The 15,775-nt window shown below is 42.3% G+C and overlaps 1 protein-coding gene across 1 annotated transcript; it reads right to left on the reverse strand.

Moving 5' to 3' along the window:
- Window positions 1-247: 247 nt before the first annotated feature.
- Window positions 248-14,911, reverse strand: copa (COPI coat complex subunit alpha). Its single transcript, XM_047589604.1, has 30 exons — window positions 14,721-14,911; window positions 14,286-14,399; window positions 14,116-14,189; window positions 13,897-13,977; window positions 13,358-13,434; window positions 13,019-13,128; window positions 11,259-11,368; window positions 9,979-10,078; window positions 9,577-9,795; window positions 9,290-9,440; window positions 9,015-9,081; window positions 8,859-8,934; window positions 8,670-8,752; window positions 7,682-7,907; window positions 7,420-7,558; window positions 6,722-6,884; window positions 6,463-6,609; window positions 6,060-6,249; window positions 5,727-5,822; window positions 5,498-5,586; window positions 4,267-4,390; window positions 4,025-4,114; window positions 3,834-3,937; window positions 3,568-3,711; window positions 3,319-3,459; window positions 2,396-2,578; window positions 1,842-1,952; window positions 1,560-1,721; window positions 1,271-1,465; window positions 248-651 (listed from the first exon to the last, which is right to left on the reverse strand). Exons 1-30 carry the CDS (start codon window positions 14,758-14,760, stop codon window positions 592-594), a joined length of 3,666 nt encoding a protein of 1,221 aa, XP_047445560.1. The 5' UTR covers window positions 14,761-14,911; the 3' UTR covers window positions 248-591.
- Between the last annotated feature and the right edge of the window lie 864 nt (window positions 14,912-15,775).

Below are 15,775 nucleotides of genomic sequence, written 5' to 3' on the forward strand. Positions count from 1 at the left end.
TCCTTTCTCTAGATATATATTGTCATTTTGGTTTGTTAAGTAGAACACATCTTATAATAAACTGCCCCACATCTTTATTAAAGCACTAGTTTAATGCCAAGTCATTTTACAACCCTCATGACTCAGTGTTGTGGTGCACTTGAAATATTCCTCTTCCAGGTTTATAGACACAAAACCTTATGTTTGCACAATAAATTTACCACACCGGCCTCCATAACCACATGAAAACACCCACACAACCACTGCATTTCTCGTCATAAACAGGTATATTTATTGAGTTTTTTTATTTCCTCCCCCAGATACACAGAGCAGTGCTGCTTTAGATTCAGCAGTGTTGGATAATTAATGTCGTACAAGTCAGGAAAAAATAAAGCGAACAGTTAGTTAGTTTTTTTACAGCTCTCATACAGCACGCACACGAGAAAAAAAGCTTCGAGTTGAAACGGTGGTGCATGGGATAGGACAGCTGGAAGGTGATCAAAGAAGTTTAACATCACTGTGAGCAAACATATATATCTCTGCTTTTATTTTCTAGTTCTCAATAACTATGTTTTCAGGACGTCCTCCTCTCTCTCCCTCCGTTCGTCCTCCTCAGCGGAACTGGAGTGGGCTCACGCGCAGACCGATCACGTCTTTGCCGATCTCCGTGGCCTAGAGAATAGAGGGAAATTAAAAGGTTAGAAGACAAAGACAAGAACTAATCTCTCATCTAGGGTTTTGTTCTGCATTTTGGTGGTGCTTTAGATACTAACAGGCCATAACACTAGTTAAGAATACATGTTTATGAAGCAATAAAAGCAAGATTTTAAATAGTTTCAATACTTCTTGACTTATATATCAGTCCCCCATAGCCTCAATTTTTCTTAAATGTGGAATTCATAGAAGTTTAACAAGGTTTCTGAGGTTTGAACAAGTGAAATTTAAGACCTTTTTAAAACCATTATGGGCTAAATTTAAGACATAGACAAAAAAGTACGAAAAATATGGAAAATCAGAGACTCAGAATTACTTTCAAAATAACAAAATGATGGGAGCAAATGAAGCGGTTTGCTTCATAGACTTGACTAAATGTAATTTAAGACCTACAATGTTAAAAATGCTCATATATAAGACTTTTTAAGGCCTTAAATTGGGATTATCAAATTCTAGACTTTTTAAGAAACCCTGTATAGACAGCAGTTAGATATTATTTGTCATATTTACTTTTAAAATACTACTAAGATCAGCTCTCTCTCTCCTTATTTTTTATAAATCTAAATTCATTTTTTACCTGTGTGACCCTGCAGATCTGCCCTTTGTAAGTGGGACAGTAGCAAGCGCCGGACAGAGGGCACTTCTCAACGGGGCGTCCGCGGTAGAGGGGAACAAAAGAGGCGGCGCACAGGTCAAATGGATTGTGGGGGTCGTAGTTCAACTGGTGGGCGTCTGTCAGGGTCTTCTCACAAGCAGCCAGAATCTTGCGGGTCTACATGGGATGAAGAGGGAGATATTTAATGTTGATGATAAGAGAATAATAAAAAAAAATGATGTCATAAAATACTAAAAAACAAAAAAACAACCTGCTGTGCCACGTCCGGCTTCGGCCCAAGCTCCAGCAGGCGTCGAGCGAATCCTGCAGCCGTCTTAAAGTTACGCAGTTTGAAGAAGAGGTTCAGAGCTGTGCGCAGCACCAGCACCATGTGGACCGGCTGGAGGTTACAGTGGGTGAAATACGCAGCCATCTGCAAGGAAAACGCCACGATTAAGAAAAAAAACGTGAGCAGGAACAGTGACTTGTTGGACCTGGCGACACTCAAGTGAAGTTACGTAAACAGATGTGCCAGGTTGCGTCAGGTTTTTACCTCACACAGCCTCTTCTGCTGTTCCAACGTGTCTTTAGGCAACTTCTTCCTCTCGGTCTCCATGGTCAGACCCACGATGTACTCTCTGCAAATCGTGATCAGCTGCTGAGCCTGAAACACATTTAATACGTATTTATGGATATATTTATACAGGTATGGCACGTGTATTATTTAGAAACTGAACTTTGGTTTTAAAAAAAAAAATAAATGTTTGATTTAAAAGACAAAAAAATGCTAAACAAGTACATTTAACAGACGTTTTTGATACATATAACAAAAGTAACAATATATAATAATATTCAGAAGTAATTTTAAACTTCATGAGATGAGCATTTATCTTCTGAACATGGGTTTATCTTCATGCTGCAGGTTTTAGTGCCGAATATAAAGAGCCATGTCTGTGGGAGATGTTTTAAAATCCAAAAGTCTAACATTAACGTTCACTTTTTCGTTTTTATAGGATAAACAGTGTTTTTTTGCTTTTGGATTAAAAAATAAAAATTAAATAACTTTTTACATTTTTGCTTCTGGTTTTAAATAGGCCTGTTGCTCACCTCTGCAATCTCCTGCTTGTTATCCACCACCAGGAGAGGCACGGACAGCAGGATGACTCTAAAGCGCTCGACGGCTTCCTCGAACCGCCCGGAGGTGGTCAACTGGTAGCACTGCTGCAGGCGGGCGATGAGGTCGGAGAGGCGCAAGCCCACAGCAGGCAGCCCCTGCTTGGCCCCACAGTCCTAAAAAAAACAAACAAACAAAATGCTTGTATATTTGCTTTTCACAGTCAATGTTAAAACCAGACCCAAATGCACCAGCAAATATGGCTATAAGAGTAAAATCCGGATCTTTCTGTGACTTCGAATTAAATTCATCCCCCATACAGTTGTCATGAATAGTGAAATAAACTATTGAGACCAAAACCATTTTTTTGTACCAGGCTGTAAACGTGTTTAATGATGCTGTAAAGTTGGGCTTTTTAACATGGGGGTCTATGGGGATTTGCGCTCTTTTGGAGCCCCTAGTGGCCACTGGATGAACTGCATTTTTTTTTGCACTTGTGCACGATGATGTCACCGCCCCACTCTCGCCTCTCTAGCCCCCCAACGTCTCATAACAACAAAAACAATAATGGTGGACTACAGGTTTGTGACGGTGCTGCTTTAGATACTGACCCTCGTTGGGTGTCTCGGCCCAATATATTCTGTTACTTCACTACTACGATGAGCTAAAAAGGATTACGGACTGAAATCTGGACTGTATTGTTTGTATATGATGCCTTTTTGGCTGAGTTCTGTTGCAGAAACAGTGCCACGCATAGGCCTGAGATATGTACTACAGCCTTTCTACAACTAGATGCGTTCTTGCAATTTTGTAACAGAGAAACACTCGACACAACGTCAAGGAAAACCTGAAAAAAAAAAAGGATTGTTTTCATACGTGTGAACGTAGACTCAATCCACATATCTATCAACGGTACCTTCCAGTTCCTCTGGGGATGACCACGCAGACAGGGCAGAGACGGCAGCCCCAGGAAACAGGTGCGGCCTCGAGTCAGCGTCTGCATGAAGAGCGACTTGTAGGGGCCGAAGTTCACGACTCCAACCTGGTCGTGAAGCAGCTGCAGAGGGGAGGGAAAAAAAAAAGAAGCAAAACAAAAACAGTATGAGCGTAAACAATAGTTATACTTAACCACTTATAAGTGGATAAAAAAAAAATGGGAGCGTACTCTCATGGCAGTTTCAAAGGAGCCGGCCAGGATGTGGTCCACTGGCAGCTGGGAGTTGTTGCACCACATCTGGGTTGGACTCATGCCCTTGGTGGGTGGGACGAAGAAGCCGTCTTCTGCTCCTCCACCTGCAACCGGCACGTCCTGCAAATTAGAAGAAGAAAAAAAAAATTAACGACACTGATGAGAATATCTTAAAGCTCAGTGTGATGATGCCGTTTGAAAGAAGCTGCTCTCTAGGTGTAGGTATTTGTAGTTCCTCTCACCAGCTCTGGGGGAAGGTCCAGGTCTTCCTCAACCTCCCAGCCTCCTCCCTCCTCTTTCACCAGTCCTTCCTCCCCTAATCCGTCCTGCGCGTCCATGAAGCCATCTGACGAAAAGAGGAAGGCGAATATTAAATGTGTCGTCACTATGTCTCTGATCTGCTCAACGAACGCTTCACTCATTGTGAATTTACCGTCATCCAGCTGAAGCTCAGCATCGTCTCCCCAGCCCTCGCCTCCTGTAGCCTCCATGTCCAGGTCGGCAGCCATCTGACCTGCTTTACCTACGACGCAAGACGATTTACACACGGTTAAACATCCTTAAAGGTACAAAAAATAAGGATACATACATACACAGGGGTTTTCCTCCTTGTCCACATATGGTCATTAATCACAAACATCTACTTTAAATCATGTTTGAGGGCAGAGGACTCACCCTTTGCTGCGATGGCTCCCTCAAAGAAGCCCTTTGATACAGTGAGCAGGGGCCAGTTGGTGTCCAGAGGGTTGATGGGTGGAGGAGGCTGCAGCAGCTGTGCATTGGGATCAACCTCTGGTACCTACGAGACACAGCAAAACCACAATATTATTCAAATGATGCATTTATAAGAGGTGTTTTATAGACCGCTTCATGTGCTAAGTCAGTGGTTCTCAACCTTTTCAGGGTCCAGGACTCTCTGCGTGTTTTTGATTTACCCTGACGACCCCCTTATCCTCAGGTTGATCAAAAATTAGCTTAGCTTAATTTCAAGAGCAAACCTGAACATGCCCATTTATGAGTTTCACACAGCACCTTCCTGCAGGTGTTTCACAATAAGAACATTATTAAGAAATGAATGGTGCATGTCCACTGAAACAGTAGGAGCCTCATAATTTGAAATGAATGCAGATTGTGTTACGTTTATATTAACTGCATCATCCAGTGTCTTTGAACGATGCAACCCAGAAGTGAGATCTCTTATAAAATATGGTAAATTAGACTTGTGAAAACAGAACAATCCTTATCCTCAGTAGTTTAGGTAGATAAAGGTCTCAGTCATGTCTGAGTAAAACAATCCTATTTATATAAATGTCATACGTTTTCTTTTTTGAAGGATTTTATTTTCATGGGCCCCTTGTAATTAAACCATGAGAACCAGTGAGAATCACTGGCCGAGGTCACTGTGACATCACAACATTAGCTGACAGACAGAAACTTGAGATGAACACTGTCAGTGAACTCAGTCTAGTGCCATTTATACATTATTATTATTATTATTATTTTCATTTTAAGCTATAACCTGTACCCGTGTAACCTGTGTATTAAATTATACACAGGTTAAAATATTTAATTTCAAATATGTGCAACAGCGGGGTGGCCGTGCAACTGGCGTAAACATAGCTTCATGTAGTAGGGATAGTGAATCACCAAGTCACCTGATGGTGACATTAATGAGATGTCTGACCCTGTTTTTAAAGAAAATTAAATTTGTGGGTGAAAACTAAAAATATACATATATATATATATAAAGTCTACATAAAAAAAATGTCTAATGAAGCAAAGATTTCCTCGCCCATTCTCGTCAAAACAGTCCGTTGAAAATATGCTAACCGGCGTTTAAGCTAGCATGTCCGAGATGTTTTGCCTCCAGCTAAGCCCCGCCCCTTAAAATACATCACCAACGTACCGTCTCCTTTTCTGGGTCGAAAGTCTCCTTCAGGGCCTCGGCCTCTTCGTCCAGGCCGTGTGTGGCTGCGGTCAGATACGCCAGAGACTCTGCAAACAGAGGGACACATGCTCAGTTACTGTAATTGTTACTGCATGAGAGTAACATGTATATGACATTTAACATTTACTAGAGGATGAGGTGTAAAACAAACATATCAGTGAATATGTTTCAGGGTAAATGAACTCACTCTGTCCACAGTTCTTCAAGATGCGAACCCTCTCGCTGACGTCTCCCAGGTAGAGAGCAGCCTGGTAGTGGCCGCTCATGTCCTTCCTGATCTCAGCTGCACACACACACATTCAATATACTGTTACCAAACTTCACAGGCCACACACAAGAATTAATATATAATACTCAGTAGACGTATGGATGAAAAATAAGGAAGTATTCAAGTTAAATAACTGATGGAGAAGAGCTGGGACCAGATAAGTTTCACTTCCTCTCACTCCCTTTCGAAAATATTGTTTCTTTTTTCTCCTTTTCTTTTGAATATATTCGAAATAAATTTGCCGCCACTCACCGATCTTCATCATCTTGCGCAGCTTGGCCAGGTTCCCAGTGATGAGGTAGAGGAAGGTGAGCTTGTCGAAGTTCTTGGTCCTCTGGTAGCACATTTCCACGACCTGGTGGTGGCCCTGCAGCAGCGCCGCTTCGCCCAGACGCTCCCAGCAGCTGCGCTCGTCCAGGGCCTTCGCCGCCTCCAGCGCCACCTGCAAGTACGGAGTCGTTTTTGGTTACTGTGCAGTTTGTCCTGCATCGATGTGTTTCGTTCTCTGCAGCAGCTAAACAGAAGCCACGTAGCAGCTGATTAAATTTAAGAATAGTAAAGTTGACAATCCCTGCGACAAAGCATCCTCTGTCCCACTCTCTCTTCTCACTAAGTGTTTCCTTATTAGTTTACAGGCCTAATCAGTTTAGCTCACCTCGATGTTGCCGCACTCCAGAGCCAGACTGAAGCGCGTCTTCTCGTCTTTGACAAAGTGCAGCGCCACTTCGGGGTAGCCCTTCTTCTGCAGGTAGGCGATGATGGACTGGCCCACCAACTTGGCGTTACGCACCATGTGGAGCACCTGGACGGGGACGTAAGAAGTAAGGAGGAGGAGGAGGACATCAGAGCTAGATGACAGCAACACAGAAATACTCAAATGTTATTTTTTCAACACAAACAAACAACCGACCGACCTCATCGTATTTGCGGTTGACCAGGGCCAGCTTGAAGCGGTACTCTGTGGGGTCGATGGTGAGGACGCGAGGCCTGCACTCCCGGTCCAGGCAGTAGACGCTGTTGCCTCTCACACGGGTCACGTAGATGGGCAGGTCCAGGGTCCTGATGATGCCGTGATCGCTGAAAACACAAGCAAGTACAATGTTAGATGTGACATATTTTCAGTCTCTTATTTCACATGTTTTCTTATGTGGTGAAGACACAGCACAACGAAAACCTTCAGTTTAAATGTTTTTATAGCCTCCGTTTTTGGGACATATGAGCTGATAAACGTACATTTAAGCTGATGTTTTTTCAGCTGCATCTTGCTTGATTTGATTTGACCCACATTTTTTTGTGTTAGTGCAGTTAGAGCCAAGCACATGTTAAAAGTCCTTCATAACAGGATGCATAGACAGGGACAAAGGAAGCCACTCTTCTGCTCTTCCAGTTTATTAAATCGGTTTAGAGGGAAGGTTTGTTAGAGAAACATTTTATCAGGGGAAAGTATAAAGATACTGACATCCTCTAACCACCATTACTTTCTGTATGAACGTATTGTCCCACAAGCTATGGTTTTTATGCATATTTGTTTTCAGCTGTTTTATATTTCGAGCAGAAACTACGTGCAATAAACTCTCCAGAAAAAGTTAGATCAGAAAAAGGAGCAACGTACCCAGAGGTGAGGGCGTATTTGATGTGGTTGGAGGTGGTGTAGATGAAGACCCCGCTCTCGTCCCAGGCTCCACTCTTCACCCTGATGTTCTCGTGAATGTTGCACAGACTCTCCAGCTTACGGTTGCAGATCATGATGGCTGAAGGCAGAAAGAGGAGCAAAGGAGATTTAGATTAGTTCAAGAACGACGCCAGATTCATTTCGACTTCACGAATCGTTGATCCATTAACGTTCACGCTGCATCAGCGTCTCATCCACCCACCGTGTTTGGCCAGCAGGGCCACGTGGCTGGTGTCCGAGCTCCACACCACGTACTTGACCTTGGCGATCTTGACCGTGGCCAGGGAGCGTTTCTGCTGCACGTCGAACAGCGTGACGCCGTCGGCGTCGCGCAGCAGCAGCGAGCCCGTCCCCGCGTAGAAGATCTCCTCGCAGCTCGGCACCTGCACTTTCTTCACGATTTCGTTCTTCAGGTTTTTAATCAGCAGCTGCAGCGGAGGAGGAAGGATCATATTTAGTAACAAACTGACACAAATAAGTAGCACAGCGTCAGTAAGTGCTAAGATATATATATATATATATATTGATTAAATCAATATTAGTAGAAAGAAGCATTCTTATATTTAATTAAATCATCTTGGATCAAGAAAACAAAGCTGCCACTGGGTTGAGCTTTATTTGCTCAATAACAATTCTTAAAATAAGCACAAACTTCGCGTCTCTGAACAAAATATAAGATGTGTTTCTTTGATAGAAGGATCTTTTGCTTTCTTGAAATTCCTTTTTTGCAGTGAGGTCTATGAAAGAATTTAAACTGAAATTAGTTTAATACATATTATTACATGTTATTGCATTTATTTACCAGTGTTTTTGAACTATTTCTTAACCCTTCAGAACTGAACGTATCGCTAGTTTTTGAATTACCGTAACTCACAATGGTTTGTGCTATTGACAAAATTCACAGTGTGGCTGAACACTGGGAAGTTGTGATTTTGTCCGGAAGACATTCGTGACATCTCAAGGGTGTAACTAACTTTGTTTTTACCAACAAATTCCTCCAAACAACTCTCTCTTCCTGGTCTTGCTTCATCATTACCGTAATGGCAGCCTTTTTTTTTCTCCCTCAGAAAGCGCAACTTCCCCGTTTGAATTTTGTCCATTGGTGAGTTACGGTAAATCAAATACCTTTTCCGTGGGTGGACGTTTAGGTCATAAAGAGTTAAATCAACACAAGGGACAAACAGACTCACAGAGTGCATACGGTCCAGGACGGCAAATCTGTTCCTGGCCACCCAGACCGCTGTCAGACCAGAAGACCTTTTCCCCTCTGGAGCTGTATTTAAAAAAACAAATAAAACAAATAAAAATAAGACTCTGGGTTAGTTACTGCTGGTAGCAACAACTCACACACACGGAGGCTCAGAGAGTTGTGTCTTTACCATCAGGGTTCTGAGAGTCACTTTCTTTGGGGATGGAGTACAGGTCGTAGGTGCTGTTCTCCAGGTTGGTCGCTCTCTGCAGGAAGCGAAGAGCATTAGATTAAACACATGGAAGAACTGGAGTGATGTGCACATGTTTAGGGGAGAGATACTTACAGTGCAGAGCAGGACAGCATTCTCAGCCGGGTTGTAAGACATGCTGAACACCGGGAACTTGGATCCACTACATCAGGTGAAATGAATTTAAAGGAAATGTATAACATGAAATATAATTAATGCTCTAAGGATCAGCAGAGTAGTTCATTGACATGCATTTATTTTATACACAAAACGATTAAGAGAATAATGTGTGCAGCTTTTTACACCAGTGTGCACTTAAAATGCTGGTTTTTTTTTTTTTTTTTTTTGCAACACGGACAAACAGCACCAACCTCCGAAGCTGCATGACGGCGGTGTCCTTGCTGCTGTTGAAGTCCAGCTGGCGGAGGAAGCGATCCTTGACGTAGTACAGCATGTTGCCGTGCACGGCGTAGGCCGGACGCTCACGCTCCAGCTTGAACACAATCATACCACTGTCGTGACCTGTAGGACACAAAGCAGACTCAGTACAACAAAACCAAACACTGGATTTCTTCCCTGCAGAAAAAAAAAAAATCCCCGTCTCCTAATCATTTCCTGCAACGTCCTGTTAACTGAACATTGAATTGTCTCCACGTACCAGCAGCAAACAGGTTGAGGTTCGGGTGGGCACCGAGCACCCAGAAGCGGTCGTGGTCCCGGCGGAAGGTCTGCACGCCGGTCCTCTTGGACATGTCCCACACCCGGATGCTCTTGTCCTCGGAGTTGGACAGAATGAGCTCCTGGCGCGGGTGGAAGACGGCGCAGGACACGTTGTTGTAGTGGCCGCGGCACGTGTCCAGCTCCCAAGCTTTGGACTCTAAGAAAGGGTTTTCAATTGCGTATTATATCTATCTTACATTTAAATGTTTTGTCTTATTTTATATTATATATTTTTTGTCTTCATGTTCAAAATAAACTAGTAGCTCTAGGCACTATTCAGCAGACTGTTGACGGCCGTCGTGTCTTTCGTCTTTTAATAGCAACGCGAAGGGGGACTCACCGTTCATCCTCCAGATCTTGACCTGCCTGTCGTCAGCTCCAGACACGATGAGGGGCATGCTGGGGTGGAAGGCCGCCCAGTTCACCCCACGGTCGTGACCCTAGACACAGAGACACACGACGTCGGGTCACGCAAACCCAAACAAAACCCCCTCAGCTCTGAGGTCAAGGACCGGACGCTACTGTCTAAGCACTTAATAGAAAATGAATTAAACATGAAAAATTACTGCCTTCTAGTTTACACCCTGTCTGTGCAGCATTATTAGATTAAAGACACAGAAGAGAGTCAGTAGATAGATAGACAGATACAAGTACATGATGTAATCTGGGGAACTTCGAGGAAACTGCCCTCTTTTGCCAAATTAAACCCAACAGAGGTCAGAAGCAGGATGGACAAACTCTTTACATGCATTTTCAATCAAAGCACCAATTTAGAGTTTAGGAACCTTTGAAACACTTTTTCTTCAGTTATAAAAGCATCAGGGTCAAGTCTTTGAATGTTTAGACCACAACAATATTTGTTCCTTGAAGTCACTAGAAATAATAATGAATGAAAATGAACTGAGAGCATACACACTGTGAGTTGTGGTGAAGATGGAAACGTCCAAAAAATGAAGAAACGTCTTGTGTTATAAAAAAAAAAGGTGTTGTTTTTTGTTTTTTTTGGTGACCAGACGTCCCCGATTTCTGGGGACAGTCTCCGTCTCGGATGACCTGTCCCCCGACTATAGCTGTCCCCAATTTTAGCTTTTTATGAATGAGAAAAAAAAATGTTGCACGCAGACTACAATTATTACGGTACCCAGTCACGCTGCTGTTGACATCACAGACATAGCAGTTTAAACATGTTTAAATATGAATAAATATGTCAAAATGAATGAAAATGTGACTGTGCCTGTTTCTTTATTTCATTTTGATAACATTTAATTCTTTTCTTGCTGTAAATGTCCCCAGATTTCCACATCAGTGCTAACATGGGGCGATGCAAACCTGTTCTACTACTAATGTGGGATTATTCTACAATATTTACTCGTCATCACAGTAAAATAGTCCACCCTTAGTCAATCTACTGCATTAATTACTCTCTCAACCAGTAGAAAATGTTGTGAACAAGTGATTGCATAAAAAAAAAAAAATTACCATAATATACCGTCATAATTTTGAACATTTATCTCAACAAACACTTTCTGTTCTCCTGTTTAGCTTTTTAAGCATCGATTCTCTTTTCCTTAAACTGAATGAAATTAAAATAGAAAACTACACGTGAAAGTTGCCGCTCACCTCAAGGACATGCTTAACAACAGCGTCAGAGGCACCGAACAAGTCGACACCAGAGATGCCGCGCACCTCCGTCTCCACGGCGCCCGGAGACAGGTTCTTCTTCCTCAGACCTGGAACCATCATTCAGAGGATCGCGTGCACAGGAAGGGAAGAGGGAGGAGGGGGGGGAGCCATATTCATGTTACACAGGGAACAACCACAGTACAGGAGGGGAGAAGAAAACGAGACACAAGTTATTTAAACGATCAAACATGGAGAAAAATAATGGGAGAAGAAAGAGGGGAATTACAAAGAGCTGTTGGACAACCTGACACACACACACACGGGTTTGAAACACACCAACACAACCTCTGCTCTGTCATTACGAAACCAACTCGGGTCTGGAAGCAGTTGATTGGGTTAATGAATCATTGGCGCACAGAGGAAAACTCATGATTGGACAGCGGAGAGGAGGTGATTGATTAGCTCCCAGACTCAGACACAGCTTGTGTTCGTGATTCCCGCCCGTTAAAGCGATGGTGGTGATCAAGTAGCTCAACAGCACAGAGAGACGCCACGCAGGGAGAGAAAATGGCACTAGGAACCCATGTGCGGGTGTGGATGTTTCCAGGGAGAGCATGGGATAAAGAGGACGCAGGGAGCGTTGTCGTGGGTGGATGATTGGGAGGTGGAGGTGGAGGTGGAGGTGGAGGGTGGATGGGGGTGGGCGGTGGCTGGGGTTGTAAAGACGTGCTCTGATGGGGCGTTGAATGGTTGTTTTCTTAAAGGCTCATGCACGTTTCTGTCAGGATGTTTGAGGTACATGCAGAGTTAATGGGTTCTGGACTGTCGAAGGTTAGAAATAAAGCTGATAAAAAAAATACAGCTACAAGAAATACAAACACTTTCGTATGCCTGGTTATATCCTAATCAGTACAGCCAGCCGTGCAAGAGTCATTGGCAGCATAGCAATATTTTAAAAATAAATACGTTTAAGTACGTAAGAGACATCCTTTAAAACTAGTTAGTAGTTGTCATTTTCTAGATGCAACTTAAACCATTATAAACAGGTGAATAAGAGAATGGGAAGAAGTAAGACAGCAAAGTTAACGTCCCTCTACAAATAAGTCTCAGCCAACCGTGGAGCGTGGAGGTGTTAAAACTCTATTTGCTGCGGTTACGTCATGTGATCTCAAAGGAAAAAAAAAACGGGACAGACGGATGCAAACGTGCTCGGTGCAGAAAGAACGTCAAAGCACACAAATGCAGGGCAGGTGACAAATCCACATCACGTGAGAAAGTGAGAGTAGATGAGAGAGTTAATGGTTAGTTAGTGCAGAGACAACAAGGAAGAAAAAATACAGACAGATTTCAGGAGCATGCAAACGCACAGAAACACCTCTCAAATTTCCTAATTATATTTATTGTTTTACTTTGCACTTCTCTAATCTGTAAGATCCTCTCTTTATTCAGAACATGCATTTACAGTGTAGTATTTAATTCCTTAAAAACCACACTATAAATTTGTCCTGCCAACTCGTCTCCTTCCCTGTCTCTGGCTTTTCTAAAGCGAGCGGTGTTTCTGCAAACAGCCCACAGAGATTTGTCCTCTACAAGTCGAAGAGGAAGAAGGCGTCCAGGACCGTCCATCAGTCCTGCGCCGGCCTTCTTCCTCGTCCTTTGTACCACTTTGCCCCCAACCCCTGCCACCCCGCCCGCCCCCTCTCCCTCCCCAAAACCCAGCCCACTGTCCCCTGGTCCACTGTCCCCCAGGCCCTCACCAGAGATATCCCACACTCGCACGGTCTGGTCCAGACTGGCGGACACCACAAGGTCCTCGGACGGGTGGAACTGAGCACACATCACGTAGTGATTGTGGCCGGTCAGCACACTGAGGAAAAATAAATAAATACATTCAAATAATTATAACTCACATCAGTCATTTAAACCCACATTTTAAAGCAGACCAAACAGATGCAGAGTGATTAAAATTGTAGCAACTCTAGACGTCTCTATGACTCATAAGAAAATAACTTGGGAACTAAATCCAAACAAAAAAAAGTATTCAGATGTGCCAATTCTTTTTTTTTTTCCATGGTGTAGTTGGCGCAGACTCTTACCAGACACAGGTCCTGGACTGCCAGTTCCAGATGCGGATGGTCTGGTCATCTGAGGCGCTCAGGATCCAGGGGTACTCCTGCAGGCCGGTTAATACATTATCATTAATTCACTGAAGAGGAAAATCTTCTAAATCACAGGTGTCAAACATGTGGCTCGCCAGACGGTCTTATCTGGTCTGCAGCATGAATTTACAAAGTGCAAATAGAAGACTGCAATTTTTATATGATAACAATTTCTATTCCTAATTTGTCCACGGTTTTAGTCAGACAAAAATGGACAGAACACAACAGTGAGACCCAGGACTAAACAGCAATCTAAACATTCTCCTAATTTACTTATTACTCTAAAACAAATTTAAAAAGTGGCGTTGTCTTATAGATTATAACTTATAGATTACTATTCTGTTGTGTTACTGGTCCGGGCCACTTGAGATCAAACTGGGCTGTAAGTGGCCCCTGAAGTAAAAGGAGATTCACACCCCTGTAGTAGATAAATGAGAATATACAGAGTCTTAATCACATCGGACTCTGAAACCCACATGGTGAAAGAAGGTGGTCCTGATGTAGTCGAGGTGTCCCAGCAACGTGAAGAGGCACCGTCTCAGCTTGTAGTTCCACACCTGGAAAATAACAGGAATATTCACTCATTCATAGTGTCATGTGAAAATATCAAGAGTCATTTCATAATATAAAGTGTGGCCATCAAGATGAGAGGAAGAACCAAGAGCATAACTCTTTCATTTTAACAACAGTCTCACCTTGATTTTGTAGTCATCTCCTCCCGACACAAACAGAGGCTGCTGTTTGTGGAAATCAATCCCTCTGACGGGTCCTTTGGAGGAAAGCACCCAAGACGTTTAGTTAATTCCTATAATAAACATGAAACTGAAGCAATATCATCTTACACCAAACCACGTCGCCGCCTCACCGTCATGCTCATCAAATTTGTCAATCAGGGTACACATCCGATAGTCCCACAGCTGGATGACTCCATTGTGCAAACTTGCAAGAACCCATGGCCTTTTAGGATGGAAACTCAGGCCTGAAATGTAACACAGCTGATAAACAATCTCATAATGTCACGAGAAAACAGACTGTTATACTTCAGAAGATGAGAGGTGATCGTAATATGTACCAGCTAATATGCACTTAGCTTATTAGCTTCAGAAACATACAGGTTTTTAAGGTAGCTCGCTAACGTCACTACATCTGAATAGGACGTATCATATGCGACTTAAGGTCATACACAACCCTCTTACAATTTAATCAATTTATTAACACATTTAAGAGAGAAGATTATAAATGAGCAAGATAACGTCAACCAGGCTAACGTTAGCTCCTTTGCTAACTGGTAAATTCTTACCTTTGACACGAGCCGACTTCGTTTCAAATTTCGTTAACATCGTTTTTGGTCAACCGTGTAGATGTTAACTCTGATGCTGTGTAAAAAAACACAACCCCGCACAAATAATAACTCAGATATTGCAGACAGCTTGACTCTGGCCTCCTTCGCCCATTTAGCAGATTCTCCTTTTTTCCGGACACGTAGTCTGTTCTGTCTTCCGGTTTTGAACAATAAAGTTTTACAGTGACGCGGAAAACGCCACGACAGCGGCACGTAGAAATAGAACACATAGAACGACATCGACATGAGCACTGAGTGGTACATGTCGTCATAACACATCTAGGCTGCAGTATTTCTATACAAAGTGTCCATACGTATAGTCGATGGTCTCTATAAAAAAAGTGTATTATTATGTTTTTCAGTTTAGTCTAATTATTATTATTATTAATAATAATTAAACTAAACAGAATGTAATGAATTGACTCAGGAGAAAAGGCTCATTAATGGACCTGAGATCATGTTTTTCAGTAAATCAAAAATAAAACTTTTGAACAGTTCATTAAAATGACATGAAATTATTATTTTTATTATTTTTTTGCTGTGGACCTAATTTTACTTACATTTACACTCACATGTGCATAAATGTTTAAATGTATATTTATATAGATAAATAATCTCCTGTTTTGTCCATATTTGTCCATATCCATACTGAAGTGTTTATATATATAATTTTTTTTTAATCCAACACCATAGGTCTTATGTTGTAATCAATGTTCTGTACGTAAAAATTATTCAACCCCCCATACTATTTATCTCAAATAGAATCAATATAATTTGTTTTTTTAATATAAAATAGTTACAGACAAAACCTGTTTGTCAGAGTGAAACCAGGTTTTGATCATGTGAATTATTTTACAGGTATAATGTAAAATAATCAATAGCATGAATATTCATAATTGAATAGAAGTCCAGTCATTTGCTACTTTTTATCTCTGGTAAAAAGGAGATGAGAGCAGTGACTTGAGCCACTCGCTGGTTTATCAGTGGCTACGATTACATAATTAAGACAAAAT

The sequence above is a fragment of the Mugil cephalus genome, chromosome 7 (assembly GCF_022458985.1).
Source record: "Mugil cephalus isolate CIBA_MC_2020 chromosome 7, CIBA_Mcephalus_1.1, whole genome shotgun sequence".
In the NCBI taxonomy this organism is placed as follows: Eukaryota; Metazoa; Chordata; class Actinopteri; order Mugiliformes; family Mugilidae; genus Mugil; species Mugil cephalus.